General features: G+C 46.4%; 1 protein-coding gene across 1 annotated transcript in view; it reads right to left on the bottom strand.

Moving 5' to 3' along the window:
* The window catches only part of plch2a (phospholipase C, eta 2a), a 310,297-nt gene that overhangs the window by 70,163 nt on the left and 216,114 nt on the right, over positions 1-24,020 (bottom strand). Inside the window, exons 12-13 of the mRNA XM_059952164.1 lie at positions 18,984-19,091; positions 3,967-4,125 (exon numbers count right to left, since the gene is read on the bottom strand). Of these exons, the coding sequence (XP_059808147.1) occupies positions 3,967-4,125; positions 18,984-19,091 (267 nt within the window). The remainder of the gene's footprint in view (positions 1-3,966; positions 4,126-18,983; positions 19,092-24,020) is intronic.

Consider the following 24,020-nt stretch of genomic DNA (forward strand, 5'->3'; position numbering starts at 1 on the left):
AATATTTATTGCTTATTTATTTATTATTATAATTATTAATTTTTTTCTTTCTTTCTTCTTTGTATTTTCTCACAGTTTGTTGTTTGTACACTGGCTGCTTGCCCACCTCTGTTGTGTGCAGTTTGTCATTGATTCTGTTGTTTTCCTTTGTACTTACTGCAAATGCCCACAAGAAAATGAATCTCAGCTCAGTGTTTGTTGACATATATGTACTTTGATAATGCATTTACTTTGAACATTGATGTTCTGTTGTATGGCAACAAAGACTGAGTATTACCTGAAGAACACAATATTAAGTAAATCCAACAGATCTGTGGCATTGCTTTGATCAGTCCTGATGCTAGGTTTGTGGCCTGTCCCACCGCTGAAAAGCAGTTGTAACACCCTGGGAAAGTTCTTTCTGAAGAAGCAGTGTTTGGGTTATGGTGAGAGATAATGGGTGCTTTGGATTGTGAACCATCCAATGAAGGGAATGTGTTTTTATGTGTCTGACACCGGTGTGAGCTTTTTTTTTGGTTCAGTGGGAAATAAGGAGAGAAGACGCCAGAGAGAAGAGGTCGTAGGACTCGACCCGGAGCGGGGCCATGAATTGATGAAGCTTGGGGTGATCAAAAGAGGATCGGTGAAGGTGGAACCGTGAGCTCCAACTTGTGCACATCAGACTGTTCCATTAAAATGGGCCCTTTTCTTTTTTTTGCTTTTTCTTTACCAACCCTTTAGCCAAATTGAGAATTGTAAACTTAAATTGTTTAATTGTATGCAATGTACTCTCCCTTATTTTGTAGTACTTATTTGCAACAGGGTGACCAGTCACGCAGCATCCACACAAACAGGGAGATTTAGTGGGCTTCCACTTCAATCTCCTATGTTTGGTGGGGGTCGGAGACAGTTAACGGGACCTACCCCTTTAAGGACGCGACTGAAGTACCATACTCATGGGAGCAGGCAAAGGGTAAGTGCAAAGGGCAGCTTCAGTATCGAATTTGGCCCTTTTCTTGGGGTTGCTTTGTTTCTAATAACAAGAGTTGCCATCTGGAGTGAGACTGTCAATGTGCGCAGCTAGACTGTGACAGATGGAAAGATGATCAAAGCATTAAATGTAAGTGACTCTGTCGGGTGCGAACCAGCTAGATCTAGTGTTCCAAAGAGAGGATCGGCCTGCCTCATCCGTAGGAATATAACATGAGAGAAACAATGAAGGACTGGCATTTCTGTGGCATCTTTCATGGCTTCAGGGTCTCACCCACTACTAAGCACTTTACAATTAACGTTGTTCTTTGAAGTATAATCATTCTTGTAAAAATAAGAGTCTATATTCAGTGGCCACTTTATCAGATACAGGAGGTACCTAATAAAGTGGCCACTGAGTGTATTTCTGTACGTTCATGGTCTTCTGCTGCGGTAGCCTACCCACTTCAAGGTTCAATGTGCTGTGCGTTCAGAGATGTTATTCTGTGCATCACTGTTGTAACGTGCGGTTATTTCAGGGACTCTCGCCTTCTTGTCAGCTTGACTCAGTCTGGCCATTCTCCTCTGACCGCTCTCATTAATACGGTGTTTTCTCCAGTGGAACTGCTACTCGCTGAATGTTTTTTGCTTTCGTACCATTCTCTGCAAACTCTAGAGACTGCTGTGTGAGAAAATTCCAGATCAGCAGTTTCTGAGATACTCAAACTACCCATCTGTCACCAACAATCATTCCACAGTCAAAGTCACTTAGTTCACATTTTTTCCCATTCTGATGTTCGGTCTGAACAACTACTGAACCTCTTGACCATGCCTGCATGCTTTTATGCATTGAGTTGCTGTCACATGATTGGCTGATCAGATACATTTAATGAGCAGGAGCATAAGTGTGCCTAATAAAGAGGCCACGGATTGTATTTGTGCACAGCAAGCTCCCAAAATTAACAATGGCAAAATCAGGTTCTTGATGCAAATTGAAGGATAAACAATTGCCAGGGTCCGAGGTGAATCTGCTTTTGGCCTTCAATAAAGCGCAGAAGGATCTGCAACCAATTGTGCACCTGACAATAAACTTAACGAGACTTGCCCCTTGCTTCAGGGTTGGGGGTTGGATAGAAATGGGCTCAAGTTTCCCTTTGAAATCCGAGCACAAAAATGTTAAGTTGATGCTCTGTTGCAGTACTGTGAGAGGGCTGCACTTCAGAGACACCCTTCGTTCTGGAGGGGATCTTGAATAAGTCATTGTGTGCTCTTGATTAGTCCTATTGCAGGGCCTCTGCCTGAAATGTTGACTTACACCTTTCGTTTCCACAGACGCTGCTTGGCCCTTAATGTTTTATTCATTGTCTGTCCCTCTCATGATTAGGCTAGGGTTAAATTGGGGGTGGCTCGAAGGGCCAAAAGGACCTATTCCACACTGTATCCCAATAAATAAAATAAAATAGAGTAAGTAAATGAAGAAAGTCCAAGCGTAGGGCTCTCAGTGCCATTAACTGTGGTGTTAACTGTTCAGGCTAACAAAATGGCTTCTCTGTAATGTTACTTAATGCTGTAATGGGTTTCTGTAGCTGGAATGTTTGGGTTATAACTGCAGATAAGGGGGGATCTAACCAAAGGAGAGTTGCTATGCTATCTTGTATTTGTGAGCTGAGCAGGAGTTCGCTGTCTTTTTTCAGGAGGCGAGCGAGGAGGACAGATGTGTGAGGAGCGGACAGCGGTTCCAGGGTGGCAGATACTGGACGTCGGCAGTTCGGACGGTGGCCAAAGGCTCGGAAGGTCATTGTGGATGGAACCGGAGGTGTGAGCTCCAACATATTAAAATATTACGTGCACAAACTGATAAACTTACTGATTTGGCGCCTTTAGGTTATCTGTTTCGACTAACCCATCACTAAGAAATAACTATAAAGCTGCAATGATTTACTTGCCTTTGGTGTAATGCCTGATATTTTTGTTGTGAGTGTGTACTGGGGAGGGGGCATTACACTGTATTTACGCTGTAGTATTGCCTTATTGGTGGGGCGATGGCGGTTCACCCTAGGTGAACGGGGGTAATTTGGGGGCACGGATGCTACACAAGGATGTGCTGGAGTAGGCCACGAGTGTTGCCATGCTTCTAGCAACAGCATTAGCATACCCGTAATACATTAACCCTAACCCTGACCTTACGTCTTTGGAATGTGGGGGAAACTGGAGCACCCAGGGAAATCCACCTGGTCATGGGGAGAAGGTACAAACTCCTTTCCGGCAGTGGTAGGAATTGAACCCTGGCACTGGAAAGTGTTGTACTACCTGCTCAGCTACCCCGTGGCTCCCCGTTGCAGGGGAGCTGCTCCTCTGATGATCCAGTGGTATAGGGTAACCGAAAATGCTGGAAAGTCACTGAGCAAAAGGGGGCGCTGTCAGAGGGCAGCACATCACGAAAGGCCCAGTGATCTTGTTAAGGAGGAAGGAGAGACAGAGGCCTGGAGCACCTTCAGGAAACCCATGCAGTCACGGGGAGAAGGTACCAACTCTTTACAGACAACAATGGCACTGTTGGTCATTGGCACAAACGAGGCTTTTCACTGTTTATTTCAATGTTTGGTCATACTTTATTGTCACCAAACAATTGATACCAGAGCGTACAATCATCATAGTGATATTTGATTCTGCTCTTCGCGCTCCCTTAAGTACAAATTGAAGTAAATATAATAAAAATTTAAGTTATAAATCATAATTAGAAAATAGAAAAGGGAAAGTAAGGTAGTGCAAATCAGGACCAGATATTTGGAAGGGACGTCCCAGATCCGGGTCAGGATCTGTTCAGCAGTCTTATCACAGTTGGAAAGAAGCTGTTCCCAAATCTGGCTGTACATATGACAAACAAAGCTTATCGTTATCATTATCTTCTATCTTTATATTTTAATGATTAACTTTATCACACGGTCCGGCACCTTTAGTTCAGCACCCTGGCACTAAATCATCAGTGAAGTGGGTGGGGGGGGGGGGGGGACATACCTTCTTTGAGTCCAATTTCTGACACACTTTGGCTGGTTGAGGAATGGCGTTTACACTGAAGCTGTCAGGATCTTCCCGATCACGGATTTTCGACTCCTTCAATAACGAGTCGAGCTTCTTTTTAGCCACACTCTCCACATGCTTCCGGTTGGCTGTGGCCTGTTCAAGGAGAGACGAGGGACAGGCTTGTTAATGCCACCCTAGTGCAGGCAGGGCGAGAAGGGGAGAGAGTGAAAGAGAGAGGAGTGGTGGGTTGGGAGGGGAGAAATGGAAGAGTGAAGTAAATGTGACTTGGATGGGATGCCTCGATCATGAGTAGTCACTACATAATGGAATGGTATGCACATGCAGTTTTATGAAGTCAATGCAACGAGGAACTATTGCAGCTTTCATGCAACTCTTTGGTGGTTACTGGATATCGGCTGATTAACAGACTCTTCCCACCTCCTTCAAACTGTCAGGATTGTCTACTGTCACAAACCAAGAGAAAATCTACAGATGCTGGAAATACAAGCAACACACACAAAATGCTGGAGGAACTCAACAGGCCGGGCAGCATCTATGGGAAAAAGTACAGTCAACATTTCAGGCTGAGACTGAAAGAGATATACTCCTTTTTCAAAGAGCCTCCCTTCCTCTACCGTCAATGCTGCTCTCAACTGCACCTCTTCCATTTCACACACATCCGCTCTTACCCCATCCTGCCACCAACCCACCAAGTGTTCCTGTTGTCCTCACCTACCACCCCCCAGCCTCTGCATCCAGCACATAATTCTCCGAAACTTCCGCCACCTCCAACGGGATCCCATCACCAAGCACATCTTTCCCTCCCCCTCTCACTTCCTGCTTTCTGAAAGGATCCCTCCTTACGTGATTCCGTTGTCCATTTGTCCCTCCCCACTGATCTCCCTCTTGGCACTTATCCTAGTAAGTGGCACAAGTGCTGCACCTGCCCCTACACCTCCTCCCTCACTACTATCCAGGGCCCTAAACAGTCCTTCCAGGTGAGGCGACACTTCACCTGCGAGTCTGTTGGGGTCATTTACTGTGTTCGCTGCTCCTGGTCTGGTCTCCTGTACATCAATGAGACCTGACGTAGATTGGGAGACCACTTTGCCAAGCAGCTATGCTCCATCTGGCAGAACAAGCAGGATTTTCCAGTGGCCATCCATTTTAATTCCACGTCCCATTCCCATTCTGATATGTCCATCCATGGCCTCCTCCACTGTCATGATAAGGCCACACTTAAGTTGGAGAAACAACATCTTATATCCCGTTTGGGTAGCCTCCAACCTGATAGCATGAACCTTTTCAAACTTCTGGTAATACCCCCCAAACCAACCCCTCTCCATTTCCCATCCCCTTTTCCCTCTCTCACCTTATCTCCTTTCCTGCCCATCGCCTTCCTCTGGTGCTCCTTCCCCCTTTTTCTTTCTTCCACGCCTTCTATCTCTTTCACCAATCAGCTTCCCAGCTCCTTACTTCATCCTTCCCCCTCCAGGTTTCACCTACCACCTGGTGTTTCTCTCCCCCCTCCCCTCACCTTTTAAATCTACTCCTCAGTTTTTTCCTCCAGTCCTGCCAAAGGGTTTCAGCCCAAAATGCCGACTGTACTTTTCTCCATAGACTGCCTGGGCTGCAGAGTTCCTCCAGCACTTTGTGTGTTGGTGGGGGGGGGGGGGTGTCATCTATTATATTCGGTGCTCCTGGTACGACCTCCTCTACATCAGTAAGACCCGATGTAGACCGAGGGTTGGGGCGGGGGGGATTGCTTCGTCTGCTGCGCAAAAGTCAGGATCTCCTGGTGGCCAGCCATTTCAATTCAACTTCCCTTTTGCAGTCCAAAACGATTGTATGTGGCCTCCATACTGCCATGAGGCTAACCTGATGGCATGAATAGTCACTCTAACTTTCATTCTCCCTCCTTCTCTCCTCTTCCATTCCCTATTCTGGCTCCCCTTTCACAAGAGCTCTTTTTCTCACCTGCCCATCACTTCCTTTTTGGTTCCCTTCCTCCTTCCTTGTCTTCCAAGGTCCACTGTTCTTTCCTATTAGATTCCTCTTTCTTCAGCCCCTACCCTTGCCATCTATCACCTTCCAGCTTCATCTCTTCTGCCCCACTCAGCCACCTTCCCCTCACCTGGGCTCACCTATCAGCTGTCAGCTTGTGCTCCCCCCACCCCACTTTCTTATTCTGGCTTCTGCTAAATCCTTTCCAATCCTGATGAAGGGCCTCGGCCTGTTTATTCCCCTCCATAGATGCTACCTGACCTGCAGAGTTCCTCCACCATTTTGTGCATGTTCCTTCAACTGCACACTTACAGGCCCACCCAGGAGACTAAGATCCAGTAACAGCTCACAGATTTTGTTGGATCTGCCCACAGAGTTTTGAACTGGAAGACTAACTTCATCTTCTTTCTCCTTCTGTGGGAGCTGGCCATCCTACTCAGTCAGAGCAGAGTGCGATTATCACACTGACTCTGCCCACTTATGTTCTCTGTCCAAACCAGCACCGCTCCAGAGCAACGAGGAGGGGCTGTGATGCAGGAGGTGTGACTCGTGATTACATATTTTGATGTCATAGCAGCACAGTGGGGATAGAATCTCCCATTCTGCAAATGATATGATGTTAATGCTTTTGCCCAATGATCTGGAGGGAAAGAAATTATCCCTCTTGCAACTGAAAATATCTCATCAATCACGTCTCCATCACTTTAACAGAACGCTACAAGAGAGGAGGAGGCTATTTGGTCCACTATCTCTCTGCTGTCTGGTTGAGAGAGGTATCTAATTAGTTCCACCTCCTGCTTCCTGCTCCTCCCATAAAACTGGAATATTATCAAGAAATTTAATCAAATGCCTTTTGAAGGTTATGCTTGGAACTGCAACTGTTCAGCTGCTGTGTTTTAGATCATAACAGCTCGCTGTGTATAAAAACGTCAGCTTATCTTTCACAAAGGTACTGCACACCCCACCCCACCCCCCATCACAGCCCTACGCCCCTCCCCTCTCACTGACATTTTGGATTTCACCACCGCTCTGGTCTTGTTTGGCCAAAAAAGCTAGAGCTTGTACCTTGTCAGGAGAGCGCAGTGGAGCTGAGCTCAGGCTGAACCCTATCATTATCCCAACGGCAGGTGACAACAACTTCCTCACCGACTGACATCTTTGTCCTCGACATTGACCCTGTTTGAGAGTTTGATTGGAGTTCCTATTTTTAAATTTTAACATTGATATGCCAGGATTATTGTTCCTTCCTGACGTTGTTAAAGTAACATTTGCTATTTCGGCAAGGGCACCGAAGTCAAATGGTTCCTTCAGAAGACCTAACAGAAGAAAGCAACTGACAGCACATCGAGCTCCTGTATTTACCTGGCTGCCTTTATAATGTTCCATTCACCCCCTTCACCACAGCCCCCAGATGGAGAGTGTCCCTGTGCAAACCTGTCAGCTCAGTACACGGTTGCTGAGCCAGCATCTGTGCACTGACGTTGTCCTTGTTTGTGGATGGAGTCACAACTCACACAAAGGAAGATGGCTGTGGTCGTCGGAAGTTGATTTTCCCAGGGCATCACTGCAGAAATTCGTTCGCACTGATGGGTGGCACGGTAGCTTGGGGGCTTTCGTGATTACAGCGACAGCAATTTGGGTTTAATTCTGCAGCTGTCTGTAAGGATTTTGTGTGTTCTACCCGTAGCTGTGTGGCTTTTCTCCAGGTGCTCTGGTTTCCTCCCACATTCCAAAGATGTTGTTTAATTGGTCACAGGGGTGTAATTGGGAGGTGCGGGTTTGTTGAGCCAGAAGGACCTGTTACCATGCTGGATTTCTAAATAAAATTCTTCGGAGCAGAGTCCTAGACCAATCTATCTTTGGCACAGGGAATAAAGGCACAGTTGATTTTCATAATGAGGAGGAAATTAAGAAAACAGCGGTGCAAATTGATTTCGAAATCCTCGTGCAGGATTCCCTAAAGGTTAACTGAGTCAATGGTAAGGAAGGCAAATGCAATGTTAGTATTCATTTTGAGGGGACTTGAATATAAAAGCAAGGAAGTAATGCTGAAGCTTTGTAAGGCGTTGGTCAGGCCGCAGTTTTGAGCCCCTTATCTAATGCTGACATTGAAGAAGTTTATGAGAATGATCCCAGGATCCCAGGGTTAACTTATGAGGAGTGATTGATGGCTAGTTTAGAAGAATGGGGAAAAACCTCATTGAAACTTACCAAATATTGAAGATGGGGATAGAGTGAACATGGAGATGTTTTCAATGGTCTAGGACTAGAGGGCACAGCCTCACAAAATAAGGACTTACCTTTAGAAAAGAAATGAGGAAAAAAATTCCTCATAGAGGGCAGTGAATCTGTAGAATTCATTGCCACAGATGGCTGTGAAGGCAAGTCAGTTTAATAGGGAGGTTGATAGGTTCTTGGTTAGTAGGGGCATCAAAGGTTATGGGAGCAGGCAGGAGAAGAGGGTTGTGAGGAAAAATAAATTGACTATGATTAAATAGCGGAGCAGACACAGAGGGCTGAATGGCCTAATTCTGTTCCTGTGCATTATGCTCTTATCTTTAGCTGCTTCATTAGTGTTGGAAGTGAGGGTCATTGCTGGTGTTAGTTGAGTTTAGTTCTGTTTACAACTCCTCAAGAAGTGAAACAGTCCATGCCTACATGCAACAAGACATAGACCACATTGACGTATGCTTATAAGTGGCAAGTGACATTCATGCCACTGAAATGCCACTCAGTCACCATTCCCAACAAGGTCCAACTATCTTCCCTTAACATTCATTACGTTTACTGACACCCCACTATCAGTACACTGGGATCACCAATGACTGACTAAAGAATCAGCTAGAGAACCTGAATGTATCTGCAGATGACAGAAAATCTGCAGAAGCTGAATGACTGCCAGGTACACCATGAGCAAGTCAAAGCCTGAGAATCCTTCTCACTCCTCACCTCCCAAAGCTTTTGCAAAAGCCACAAGACACAATTCAAGACCATGATGGAATACTCTCCAGTCAGCTTGAAGAGTTCATCTCCAATGACCCTCAAGATGCTCAACACAACCTAGAGCAAAGCAGCCCATCCAGCACCCTGAGCATTCATTCCTTCCACCACCAGAGCACAGGTTCTGAACCCTTGATCTCCACCGCTGAGAAGAACAAGGGAAGCAGGTATATGGAAGCACTGTCACCTCCATGCTTGCCTCTAAGCCACACAACTCTCCAGCCTGGAAAAAGACAACATGAAGAGTCAGAGTAAGGAAGCCCCACTTTCTTACTCCGACTCCTCATCTTTTTGTTCTAGTCCTGCTGAAGGGTCTTGGTCCATAACATCGACTGTACTCTTTTCCGTAGATGCTGTCTGACCCGCTGAATTCCTCCAGCATCTTCAGATCCAGCATCTGCAGATTTTCTCTTCATTGTGATTGGTAAACTAGTTGATTGTTCCCTTCTTGAGGTCAGGGATTGATAAAAGTGGGGAACATGTGGTGTCTGATATTTTGGGAGAGAGACTTGCAAACATCGATCACCTGCTGTGGAAAGTCTGATACCTTTAACAGCTTCCAAATGGGAAGGTTTTTAATTGGGTTGGAATTTAAAGGCATACATCAGGACTGAGATGGAAAACTCTGGACTTGAGTTAAAGAGTGAGGTTGAAAAGTTTGATACCATCCAGGACAGAGCAGCCAACAACCAAGTGAAACATTCAGTTCCTTCACCAATGGCACAAGGTGACTGCAATGTGTAACACTGACGAAGTGTACTACCCAGGAATGAGCACACAGAGGGAATACACATTGATCTTTTTGCTAAGGGAACACAGCTCAGCTTCAGAGGGAAAATGCCTTGAGAGGGAATTGTTGAGGAAATACAGTGTGTGAGTGTGAGCTGCAGAGGGTAAACACCTCAAGTGTGAGTATGGAGAGGACACAAGCTAGAAGTAACACCAGTGTCAACACTACAATCACAAACACTGTACAACTGGCTCAGTGGATGATGCATCAGCCTTACAATTTCAATGTCTGCTTTATATTTGTTGGGATGAAAGCAAGATACTACCATCGGACAGGAGGTACAATCACCTTGGGTCCCACACCACCAGGTTCAGAAACAGTTATTACCCTTCAACCATCAGGCTCCTGAAACAGTGTGGATAACTTCACTCACCTCAACAATGAACCGACTCCACAATCTACAGACTCACTTTCAATGATTCTACAACTCAGTATTATTTATTTACTTTTTTATTATTTGTACGATTTGTCTTCCTTTGCACTTTGGTTGTTTGTCAGTCTTTGTTATTTAGTTTTTTCATAGATTCTATTGTATTTATTTTTTCCTGCAAATGCCTAAAGGAAATGAATCTCAATGTGACATACATGGTGACATTATAGGTATTGTGGCGACCCATTTCCTGGCACATCCGAACCGGCTCACAATTAGATAGCCTACGGGGGTTTGCGAGCACAGAGCTTTGGAGTCTCTGCGCCACGGGGGGCAGGTTGAGGGAGGTTTAAAAGTGAGGCTGAGGATTTCGAATAAAGTTTTTTCCTTCGACTGCAGTTACCGACTCCGTGTCGTAATTTTAGTGCTGCGTGTAGTACACCGCTACAATTGGTGACCCCGACGGTCCAAACGATTTTTGGACCAGAAATGACTGACGCCGCCTCTGTTCATGCGGTTTTGTTGAAACTGTCGGGTTTCTGGACACAGCGACCGAACCTATGGTTCCAGCAAGCCGAAGCCCAATTCCACGTTCGCAGGATCACCTCAGAAGACACCCGCTACTACTACGTGGTGAGCACCCTCGACCAGGACACAGTGGCCCAGGTCGCAGAGTTCGTACAGTCGCCCCAGGCAGACGGCAAGTACATGGAATTCAAAGCCCTGCTCCTCAGGACTTTCGGACTCTCACGGCGCGAGTGGGCTGCCCGTTTACTGCACCTGGATGGCTTGGGCGACAAACCTCCATCGGTTTTAATGAATGAGATGTTGTCTCTAGCCGAAGGACACACACCCTGCCTCATGTTTGAGCAGGCATTCCTGGAGCAGCTGCCCGAGGACATACGCCTGCTGCTGTCCTACGCGGATTTCAGTGACCCCCGGAAGGTGGCAACCCAGGCGGACTTGCTGTGGAACGCCAAAAAGGTGAGCGGGGCGTCCATCGCACAGATCTCCCAGCCACGCTCCCAGCAGCAAACCAGTCCAGGCCCGGCCACAGAGCCCACCAACCCCCGGCCCAAGGAACACTGGTGCTGCTACCACCAGCGGTGGGGCGCAGAAGCCCACCGTTGTCACCCGCCCTGCAAGTTCCCGGGAAACGCCAGGGCCAGCCGCCACTGATGGCTACGGCGGCTGGCCATCGGGATAGCCTCCTGTATGTGTGGGATAGAAGGTCGGGACGCCGGTTTTTGGTCGATACTGGTGCCAAGTTCAGCGTTTTACCTCCGACGAGTTACGACACCCGCAGCAGGGCACCGGGTCCCCCCCTGAGGGCCGTGAACGGCAGCACAGTAAGGACCTATGGCACCCGTCAGGTGTAGCTACAGTTCGGCTCCAGCCAGTTCATGTGGGACTTTACACTGGCCGCCATAGCCCAACCGCTTCTGGGTGCGGATTTTTTGCGGGCTCACAGCCTACTGGTCGACCTGCCCAGGAAGAGACTGGTACACGCCAAGACCTTTCAGACGTTCTCCCTGGGTGCGGCCCAGTTGCCGGCCCCTCACCTCGGCTCCATCACGCTGTCCGACAATGACTTCACCAGGGTCCTGGCGGATTTCCCATCGGTTCTGGCACCGCAGTTCACAGCGGCCATGCCCCGACACGGCGTACAGCACCACATCCCGACCCAGGGACCACCCCTCCACGCCCGTGCTCGGCGGCTTCCCCCGGACAAGCTCCGACTGGCGAAGGAGGAGTTCCAGAGGATGGAGGAATTGGGGATCATCCGGCGGTCCAACAGCCCATGGGCCTCCCCACTGCACATGGTGCCCAAAGTGACGGGAGGATGGAGACCGTGCGGCGACTACCGCAGGCTGAACGAGGCTACCACACCGGACCGCTACCCTGTGCCGCACATTCAGGACTTTGCAGCAAACCTGCACGGCGCACGGATCTTCTCCAAGGTAGACCTCGTCCGAGGGTACCATCAAATCCCGATGCATCCTGACGACGTCCCCAAAACGGCTCTCATCACCCCGTTTGGCCTTTTCGAGTTCCTCCACATGCCGTTCGGCCTGAAGAATGCCGCACAGACGTTCCAGCGGTTAATGGACGCGGTGGGACGGGACCTGGACTTCACGTTCATCTATTTGGACGACATCCTCATAGCCAGCAGCAGTCGTCAGGAGCATCTGTCCCACCTCCGTCAACTCTGCGCCCGACTGAATGAGTACGGTCTTACAATCAACCCCGCCAAATACCAGTTCGGACTCGATACCATTGACTTCCTGGGCCACAGGATTACTAAAAACGGGGCAACCCCTCTGCCCGCTAAGGTAGATGCGGTCCGCCACTTCCCCCGACCCACCACGATCAAAGGCCTTCAGGAATTCGTAGGTATGGTCAATTTCTACCACCGCTTCCTCCCTTCAGCTGCCCCGATCATGCGCCCCCTGTTTGCCCTGATGTCGGGTCCGAGCAAGGACATTACCTGGGATGAGGAGTCCGCCGCCACTTTTGTTCAAATGAAGGAAGCTTTGGCGAACGCCGCAATGCTAGTACATCCCAGAATGGACGCCCCTACCTCCCTCACAGTGGACGCATCTAACACGGCAGTCAGTGGAGTGCTGGAGCAACTCATCGCAGGTCGCTGGCAACCCCTGGCGTTTTTCAGCAAACACCTGCGGCCACCCGAGCTCAAGTACAGTGCTTTCGACCGGAAACTGTTGGCGCTCTACCTGGCAATCCGGCATTTCAGGTACTTCCTAGAAGGTCGGCCCTTCACCACGTTCACGGACCACAAACCGCTTACCTTTGCGTTTACGAAAGCGTCTGACCCCTGGTCGTCCCGCCAGCAACGCCACCTGTCCTACATCTCTGAATACACGACGGATGTCCGGCACGTCTCGGTAAGGACAATGTCGTGGCGGATGCGCTCTCTCGCCCTATCGTTCATGCCCTTTCCCAAGGGGTAAACTTTGAGGCACTGGCAGAGGCGCAGCAGGCGGATGAGGAGATTCCGAGTTACAGAACCGCAGTCTCCGGTTTGCAGCTCCAGGACCTCCCCGTAGGCCCGGGTGAGAGGACCCTACTCTGTGACGTCGCCACCGGCCAGCCCCATCCCGCCGTCCCGACAGCCTGGCGGCGCCGTGTTTTCGACTCCATTCATAACTTGGCGCATCCCTCCATCCGGACAACTGTCCGGATGGTTTCCAGCAGGTTCGTTTGGCACGGACTCCGCAAACAGGTCAGTGAATGGGCCAAAACGTGCATGCACTGCCAGATAGCCAAGGTGCAGCGGCACACCAAAGCCCCACTGCAGCAATTCCATCCCGCCCACCGGTGTTTCGACCACATTCATGTGGATATCGTGGGCCCCCGCCAGTGTCGCACAGAGCGTGGACCAGTTCACAAGATGGCCAGAGGCGGTCCCGCTCACCGGCACCACCTCCGAATCTTGCGCCCGAGCCCTGATCACCACCTGGATATCTCGCTTTGGTGTACCGGCCCACATTACCTCCGACAGAGGCGCCCAGTTCACCTCCAGCCTGTGGTCAGCTATGGCCAGCCTTTTGGGGCCTCAGCTGCACCACACAACTGCCTACCACCCACAGTTGAACGGGCTAGTGGAGCGTTTCCACCATCACCTGAAGTCGGCCCTCATGGCCCGCCTGCGAGGAGCCAACTGGGCGGACGAGTTTCCCTGGGTCCTACTCGGCATCTGCACAGTGCCCAAGGATGATCTGCACGCCTCATCGGCCGAGTTGGTATACGGCGCGCCCCTGGTCGTCACCGGGGAGTTCCTACCAGCCCCACAGGGGCAAGAGGAAGATCCCGCAGCAGTCCTGGGCAGACTACGCGAGAAGCTTGGTAACCTGGCCCCCATACCCACTTCACAGCACGGGCGGAACCTGACCTGCGTACCCAAAGACCTGCAGAACTGTAAGTTTGTGTTTGTACGAAGGGGCGGGCATCGGCCACCGCTGCTGCGGCCATACGAGGGGCTGTTTATGGTGCTCCGGAACAACGGGTCCACGTTCGTGCTGGACGTTGGGGGGAAAGAGGAGGTTTTCACAGTGGACCGCCTCAAACCGGCCCATGTGGACCTGGCACAACCGGCCGAGTTTCCGGCACCTCGGCGCAGAGGCCGACCTCCCAAGCAGGTTCTGGCCCAGACTGTGGACATTGGGGGGTGTATCGCCGGTTCTGGCGGGGGGTTATGTGGCGACCCATTTCCTGGCACATCCGAACCGGCTCACAATTAGATAGCCCACGGGGGTTTGCGAGCACAGAGCTTTGGAGCCTCTGCGCCACGGGAGGCAGGTTGAGGGAGGCTTAAAAGTGAGGCTGAGGATTTCGAACAAAGTTTTTTCCTTCGACTGCAGTTACCGACTCCATGTCGTAATTTTAGCGCTGCGTGTAGCACACCGCTACAGTATGTTGAAAATAAATTTACTTCGAACTTTGAAGAAACTATGTAACTACATTCTGAGAGTTACATTATTAAAATAACCTCAGTGTAACACAACCAACTGCAACTATATTCAAGTAAATAATAGTCGGAATCCATTAAATAATAATTAAATACCACATTCTTTCATTTTTAATACAAAGTTCCAACTGCCACAAGTTGTCAATGGACTTCATCACTGTCATGGTGATGGCCAAATGGAGCACTGAGGGTGGCCAAGAACAGTGTGACCTGGACAGGAAATGTTTCTGTGAATCATTTGGAAACTTATTTGTATAAATCACTGGCCTATTCACAATAGTGAATAACTTGCTTCAGTGGAGAACATTAGTGGTATCCTGTTAACTGGAGTGAAAACACCTCACACTTATCCAAATTAACTGTGCTCACATAGGCCTAGATGTGTTAATTTGTGTTTGTTAAAAATGGGAGGAGCCAGACAGGGTGGGATTGGGTGGAAAGCCATTTTCACACATCATCTCCTCAACCACATAGCTCCCAACTTCCAGCCTCCATTGTATTGCAGAAGAAGATTAAACAGTCACCCATGTTACAGCTGACCCCATCGCAAATGCATGGAATCACAGACAGGCTCTGACTGAACAGCCAATCTGTACGGCTGAAAGGTCCAAGGACCCTAATGGTGATTGACAAACCTCTGTGCTGATGACCCTCTGTTGGACTCCATCAGTCAGCAGTTAAAGAGATTCATGGGCAGACAGAGGAAATTTCTGAATAATGCATACAATACAGTTTCTGGCTGTAAAACTAAATCCAAATGTCAGAAATCCAACATTGCCCTCAAAGAGTCTCAGAGTAGACGAATGGTTCTTGGTCTGAAATGTAACACCACTTATCTCTCCACATGCTGCCTGACCTACTGAGTAAATTCATTATCCACTGTGACATACACAGGACTAACAAAGATTATAACTGAGCAAGTTTGTTGGTTCCATTTGGCGACACACATTAATGATGTACCAGACTTGTTTCTTGAGTTGTTTAATACAGATATTTCAAAACCCTACTTGCACCGTCCAACTAGACATTAATTCTCTATTTGAATGTGGTAATGATGAGCTACATAACTCCCCCAGCGTGGGTCAGTATCCAGATGGTGCATCCTAGCAGTTCAGGGAAATTGAGGCTCTTCTTAACACCGTATAAAAATACATATCTAACTCCAAAGGATTGACGCTGCAGACAGTAAATGAGGTCTCTCACCACACCAACATCACCGTGAAAGATGAAGCCGCTTGTTTGTCACTGGGAGCATTGAGGTGATCAAAGAGAATGCTCTCAACCATCACCCACCCATTCATCTCCATCTCTTCTCTACACCAGGTAAGCCCCAAGGCTAAAATTTCATACCATTTTTTATTCTGAACTAAATGTGTTTTTAAATATTGCTAAATAATTTCCCACTTGGAATCAATAAAGTACTTATTATTATTATTATTATTACTATTATGTTCCTTGATGAGAGGTGTACTAACAACTTTCAGCTCTCTGAGCCCACTTTTTGATAGGGATGTTTGTGAATGAACTTCATTCACCCACCATTCCTCTGCAAAAGTAGTATTGTACTTGAAAGTTATAATTTCCCTTTGGCATCCACAACCTTTAGAGGGAAGAGTAGCTTGGATCTCTCCCACGCGTTGGGCGAAAAGTTACTTCCTGATTTTTAACTCCTGAATCACCACACTAGCTGAGACACTAATGACAAATCACATGCCAGAAGTTTCTACTGAGTCCCATCCCATTCCTATACTCTAGGCCTTCACAGAATTTTTTGAAATAATAACCAAAGGTGTTGGAAGAGCCTAATGGTTCTGTGAGGTTAACCTTCATTTCTTAGAAATCACAGGCTACTTGCAAAGGCGTTGGCATTCCCACTACACTGATGCTCTCACCACCTAATCACTTAGAATTGCTGTAACACTTACTTTAATTGTGGCAAGTTTAAGAAAGCTCCCTTCCCTAGAAAGATCAGGACAGAGGCTAACCAGACATAAAACACAATATTTCTCTCTGCAGAGCTGCTGCCTGACCTGATGCTGCCTAATGTATTTTTATTATTTTCTGTCTTAATTTCAGAGGTTATCCAGAATAATTTAAGGCTGTTAATCTGTAACATGATCTCCACAATCCTCAGTTATTAGTTGCCCCCTCTTTAATATCTGGAAGGCACCTCAGTACTCCCTTTGAGCATCAATGCGCCAATGGAGGGGAGTGGTGGGGATAATGGGATGGGTTAAGATGCCGCAAGTTCAATCAACGGTACCTTCCACTTCATATGAATGCGCCATCAAAGAGGAAGAAAAGGCAGTAAGAAAAGGCATGGAAGCACATAAATCTTAATTAGAGAGAATCTCATGAAGTCAATGTGATAGCTGCAAAGAATTCCATAGAATGCACAACATAGAAACAAAATTCATTCTGCTCCTGGAAGATATTCCATGACTCTTGTTGGAAGTGGTGGTGAGGGAGGGCGTGGCTTTGCACTGAATGGGGTTGGGGGGGGCAGCTGATTTATGTATTTGCCTGCATCCTTAAAGTAGCTACCATTGGACAGCTACTGTGGAAAACCCTCCTTCAGCATGGAACAAACACAAGAGATACTGCAGATGTTGGACATCTTGAGCAACCTTTAGATGCTGGAGGAACTCAGAAGATCAGGCAGCATCTATGGAGAGGAGTAAGCAGTCGACATTTCATAGAACATTACGGCACAATACAGGCCCTTCAGCCCACGATGTTGTGCCAATGTTTGACCTTCTTTATGATCAGTTTAACCCTTCCCTCATGATCATGAATTTAGATGAAGGGTCTCAGCCCAAAACATTAGCCATTTACTCCTCTCCTCAGATGCTGCCTGACTTGTTGAGTTCACCCAGCATTTTGTGTGTGTTGTTCCAGCATGGAATAAGTGTTTTCAGAAGAGACAGGGTGTAAAATATTGCAGGAGGATAAAGCAGAAAAAAACAAATGACACCCAGTTTCTTACCCGGGAGATGTTGATACTTTAATGAGCAGTGGGAGGGGAAAGGGCTGCCATAGCGTTGGGTCATAAGCTGTAACAGTGGCTAGTTTGCAAACAGAAAGAACAGGAGAGGAACCAAAATTCCTGGGAAGATTCAATGAAATGGATGATTAATAATTCATACGTAACCTTGGTAGCAGAAAGAAGCTACTCTCTGGAACTGTGACAGGGCAAATGTCACAATGCAGGTACACCGTGTATCAGTACAGAGCAAAGGTCTTTCTCTCTGCTGTCCTAACACCTAAAATGAGTAGTGTTTAATCTTCACATATTATTTTCAGTGTGTGATATTAGAACTGTCTGAGACGACCATTATAATCTAATTAATTTAAAACTTCCGCCCAATTGATATAGCTCATAAAGTTATGGAACTGAATGCTTTGCATTTCAGGCACTCTTGGGTCAGGAACAGCATGGATATAGAGTAAAGTTCCCTTTGCACTGCACTGGCAAACATTTCCTGGGCATGAATTTGGCATTGACATCCCTCAATGGTGTCTCATTGCTAGGGTAGCTGTGCTAAGCTAATTTCAGTGCTTTAAGGTTCTGTTCCCCCCAAGAACCGAATAATACGCCATCCTGCCAGGAGTAGCCTGCCTGCATTCACCCCCGTGCTGTTGTCTCCTCAGACAGGATTACCAATCAAGTGCTGGTTGAAAATTGAAAATTGCTTGCTACTGCCCAAGCCCATGCTTCACACTGTGAGCAGATGGAGAATGTAACTTCATCGTTCTGCTCCAGAATTGTCTGAGGTCCAGCACATAAACTCTTCCTCTTCCTCTTTCTTTCTGATGTTTATCCTGATGAATAGCCCTCATTAAATAAGTCTTCATTATCCCATGTTGGTGCCAACTCCAAAGAATTTAATGATGCCTTTTCTGTCTCTATCTTTGGATGTTTTAAATATCCACGAATGCTGTGACTAATTTTTCATGGTATCACAACATTAATTTCTCCCAGAAGCGCAGATCCACTGCACTAACCAGGAAAATCACTGTGACAGGGAGGTTTCCCAACATCTAGAATTTTAAAAGGGTAATTAACTTCAAATGTGCTCTTGTGGCATTGACAATCTTCCTTATACTCATGCTGCATCCCCTTCTCAGCCCCCGCACCAACCTTCAAGGAACATCTGAACCTTTAATAATCATCATTAATGATTGTCAAAATAGGATAATTGCAATCTTTGTCACTACATATAAAAGGGACTAATGGGTTAGAGTGGTTCCATTTCTAACATTTCAAAATTACTATCCGTATAAAATTAAGACAGTGTTATTGTTCACAACAGCATGAGAACCAAATAGAAATGTTCAGTTTATATTTTTCTACTTACATCTCCATTCATTAACTTGCAATCATCTTCAATCTCATCTGCACTATCTTCGTCCGATACTTCACCCTCCTCAGCGTCATCACTGATGTTTGCAGATAGCTTCTTGCCCTGAAGTAGGAGAGGTGGATATGCCAGAGAGGAAAGAAATGGAAAAGATAGCACAGAGGAGCGAGTGGGGGGGGGGGGGGGGGGAGTTGAGAGACAGAAAGAGAGAGAGCAGGAGAGATAAAGCAGAAACAAATAATGAGAAGAAAGATTAAACAGTGAAGGTGGTGAAAAGGATGGTTGAGAGGTCAACCAATGCAAATAAAAGATAGCAGAGAAATGGGAAAGGGTGCATGGGAAAGGCAGAGACAGTAAAGCATGTGGATAATGAGAAAGAGGTGGTGAGCAACGTGAATAATGGGAAGAGAAGATAATGCAAGCCATGGAGAGTGAAAAGAATGCAAAGGAGAAAAGAAAATAAGAAGGGAATATGAAGAAGAATTGAGGAAAGTATAAGTTGAGATGGAATAGTCAGAAGGAAATGGGAAAGAGGATAATAGTTGTAAAGGGAGTAACAGCAAGAGAAGGGAAAGCAATGGGGAAGAAAAGGAGAAGGGGAAGAGTAAATAGATGGGGAACAAGGTGAGAGAGGGATAGGAAAGAAGGAACAAAAGATATTGAAGAGGGAAGAAAATGAGGTCCAGTAAGAGAGAAAAATTTATGGAAAAAGCAAAAGAAATGGACAGAAAACAAAATGAGAGATTTACCCAAGTCGATGGTAATTTAAAACTTTGTGCTAGTGCCTTTGAATCCAATTTGATAAGTCATACTCCATGGAAAAGGCCAACTGTCAAATAAAGACCTTTCATCCAACTGCAGAAGTTGTCTTATGAACACAGACTGGAGACAGATCCTGAAGACAGCTCTGATGTGTCAGTCTGATTCACAATTTACAGAAATTACAAAGTGAATCTGAAAGATGAGGACCAGAGGCTTTATCTCAATATATACATTTAGTTCCATCGCATTTTCAGTATCACTTGAGATATCAGGCAACATTTTAATATTTCAGGAAAGAATGACCCAAAGTAATAGTTTTATAAAGAGAGTAAACCAATCTTTATTTAAAAATGCACAAGCATCACAGCTCTTTGCAATGCCAGGAACCCTACTCGTAGGTTAGGCACAGGTCACTGAAAGGCAATCAGCAGTTGGATCTCGCTGTCTTCTCAGGGCAGTATAGTCCAGATGATAACCAGCTCGATTCTTAGCCTAAGCTGAGACATATCACCTGTAGGTACAGCCACCAGTCAGGCTCACACAGAGACGAGAATAATGGAGAGTGTGGCTTAGAGGGTAGCAGGGTGGAAGGAGGTCACAGAGATAGATGGGAGGCAAAACATGGAGGGATTTAAAACCAAAATTTCAACATTGAGGGTTTGATATTGTGGGTCTGGAAGAACAGGTCTGATGGATGCTAGGCCTCAGCCATGAAGAACAGCCAAGGGGACCAAGCTGGGGAATCTCCCAGTTCTTCCTGCAGTGTAAGGGGAGAAGACTGAAGGAAAAGCAAACCATTAAAAGAGCGGCAGATTCACAGACATGACTCACAGCTCTTGACTGATCATATTCTTCATCCAGCAGTTGTGTCATTGTAAGGAAAACATTCACCTTGGTTCATTTAACAGGTGCTTTCCTTAAATGACCCAGTTTTTTTTATTTTCTGTGAACAATTTCATTACATGTGAAATTTACATCAGATCAGAAGTTTTGCATAAATCAAATGTGTCCCCAATCTCTCCAGGGTTGCCTAATTTAGATCAGGTGAAGTAAAACAGAGATAGTCAGCAAGTTATTCACCTCCAGTTCTCATTTCTACCTCATGGCAATCATTAGTTTGTCAGTCACGTACGATGCTACATATTTTTTTTACCATTGTTTCACAAAATGCGGCCATTACTGGAAATACCAGCATTCACTCTCCATAATAATTACCCTTGAGCAAGTATTTTACTGTTCATCCACATTTGTGGGCCTGGAGTCACTTAAACACCAGACGAGATAAGGGTGTCAGATTTTGTTCCCTGAAGAACATTAATGAAGCTGGTGGGTTTTACAACAAGAGGTTTCATGGATCCCATTACTGGGACAAGCTCTATTCAAGGTCCCATGGTGGAATCCAAACTATGCGCCTAAATCAATGGACTAGACTCAGGCTGTTAGTGCAGTAACTGCTACAGTGTTGTACCCCTGTTATATCTGTAGGGTGACTTTTAGTATTGACTGGTAACTGAGAGTGCTGAGGGCTGACAGGGAGGAACCACATAATCAAGTAGCAAATGAGGTGAGGAGACAGTCACAAGGGAATGGACAATGGAAGTCATTGTCTTGGGATGGTGAGATGATAACAATAGGATTCAGTCTGGCACTAGCCAGATTAGAAAGCATTATATAGAATCCATTCACCCAACTGGTTTGCGTTGTTAATTAGAAAAGGATAGACCTACAGAAGTCATGGATATGGCCCAGTCCATCACAGGCAAAGCTATCCCCTCCACTGAGCACATATACACGGAGCGCTGCCACAAGAAAGCAGCATCCATCATCAAGGACCCCACCATCCAGGCCGTGCTCTCTTCTCACCGCTTCCATCAGGCAGCATGAACAGGAACCTTAAATCCCACACCACCAGCTTTAGGAAGAGTATCATCCTACAACCATCAGGCTCTTGTACTGGCGTGGGTAACTATACACACCATACACTGAATTGATTCTCACTCCAAGGACTTTTTATAACTTCTGTTCTCAGTGTAATTTTATTTATTTATCTAATTGCACAATTTATCTTCCTTTGCAGATTGGCTATTTATTTTTGTTTATGTATAGTTTTTTTTGTAAATTCTGGTGTATTTCTTTTTTTCTTGTAAATGCCTGCAAGAAAATTAATCTCAAGCCAGTGTATGTAGTTTGATAATGAATTTTACTTTGACTTTGAAACACTTGTATTTATATTGAAATGCATTCAATAATTTATTCAAAATCCATTCAGTAAGGAGAGTCTGGACTGGCAGAGGCTTTCTCCATGAGCGACATAGATAATGTGATTGATCACGTTATATAATTTTCCCAGAGTCTAAAACCAGATGGCATAACTTTAAGGATAGAGGGGAAAGAGTGAAAGGGAGCTGGGGGTGAGATTTTCACATACAGGATGGTGGGTGTAAGCCAGAGGAGGTGGTAGAAGTGGGTACGATTGCAATATGTAAAGGACATTCAGGCAGGTGCATAAATTGGAAATGCTTAATGGGATATAACCAAATGCAGGCAGATGGGACTGGTTCAGGTTTGGCAACTTAGTCAGCATGGAAGAGTTGGGCCGAAGGCCCTGATTACATCTCTATCACTCTTTTGCTCATGCACTGTGTAGAAAGGAGAGCACCTCCCACATATTTACTATTGGGCAAGTAATCGGTTTGGTTTTCAGTGACATTGGTTGAGATAACCATTATTAAAAGAGTGTCACAGGAACCTGAGAGGGCAAACATGACCTGGGTTTAGCACCTGGTCTGAAGCACGCCACCTTCTTCTGTATTGCTTTGGAGTGTAAACCCACAGGTTTGTGTGCATACATCTGTAGTGAGATTTGAACCTGTAACCTTGAATCTCAGAGGTAAGAATATTACTGAGCTCCAGCTACAGTGATTTAAGGTCCATAGGTATCTCCTCCAACACTAACTACCTCTTCGCACTTAGGCCCTGAGTCACTCTATGCCCATCTCTGCTGTGGAGATATCAGACCCTCAAACCCTCTCTGCTTCAACCATCCCCTGAAGTTGTTTTGAATTTTCTCACCATGCTCCATGTTCAGAAATTCCTCCTGAATACTTTATACAATCTGCCAGAAACCACCTTCCAATTATGCATCTTTGTTCGGAACTCACCCTCAAGTTAAAATAATTTCCCCCGATCCAAACAATCACAGAAAGAATGGTTTTAGTTACATGTAGTTATCAAAAGATTGCATATGCACAGAGTTCTCCCAAGGCCCTGGCTAAAAATAGCTCTCAATCAGCATCTAACAATAACTAATTAAACAATTTGTCCACTTTTCACCTTAACACATTCATCTCTGTAGGTGTCTCAAACATGCAATTAGTTGGCAGCATATCCTGGTGGCCACCCATTTCAATTCAACTTCCCATTCCCAATTTGTCATACATAGCCTTGATGAGGTCCTCAGGTTGGAGGAACAACACCTCATATTCCGCCTGGGTAGCCTCAAACCTGGTGGTATGAACCTCGATTTCTCTAACTTCCAGTAACTTCTCCCCCTCCTCCTTTACTCTGTTTCCATTCCTCATTCTAGCCTCTCTCACCCCTTCCCTTCTCCTCATCTGCTCATCACCTCCATCTAGTGTCCCTCCTGCTTCTCTATCGTCCAGGGTCTGCTGCTCTCTCTTATTAGAATCCTTCTTCTTCAGGTCCATACATCTTCCACTTATCACCTCATACCTCATCCTCCCTCCCCCACCTACCCTCCTTCACCCCCCCACATAGTTTTGCCTATTACCTGCCAGCTCGTTCTCCTTTCCCTCCCCCCAACTTCTTGTTCTGGCTTTTGCTCCCTGCTTTTTCAGTCCTGATGAATGGTCCACTATTTATTCTTCTCCACGGATGCTGCCTGACTTCCCGAGATCCTCCAGAATTTTGTGCGTGCTGCTCAAGATTTCCAGCATCTGCAGAATCTTTTGTGTTTCTGAATTGGAGAACCCCTCTCAGACCTTTGGGCTTTCATTATCAATTCCAACGAAGCCAGAAATAATTTCAAAAGACCTTTGTACAGTTAGACTTAACAAAAAGCATTGTTGGCATATTTACCTGTTACAGACTGAGCCCACTCAACTCACACTGAAGCCAAGAACATACACCTATCCTGAACCTGTATCACTTTGTTTTATCGCCAGATCCTTTGGGGGGGAGGGTCAGAAATGAGATCTGCATTGGGCTGTGGGCATGTTGCAGGTATGTGTTTGCAGCAACATCTGGCTCTCC

This window comes from Hypanus sabinus, chromosome 27 (genome assembly GCF_030144855.1).
Source record: "Hypanus sabinus isolate sHypSab1 chromosome 27, sHypSab1.hap1, whole genome shotgun sequence".
Classification (NCBI taxonomy): Eukaryota; Metazoa; Chordata; class Chondrichthyes; order Myliobatiformes; family Dasyatidae; genus Hypanus; species Hypanus sabinus.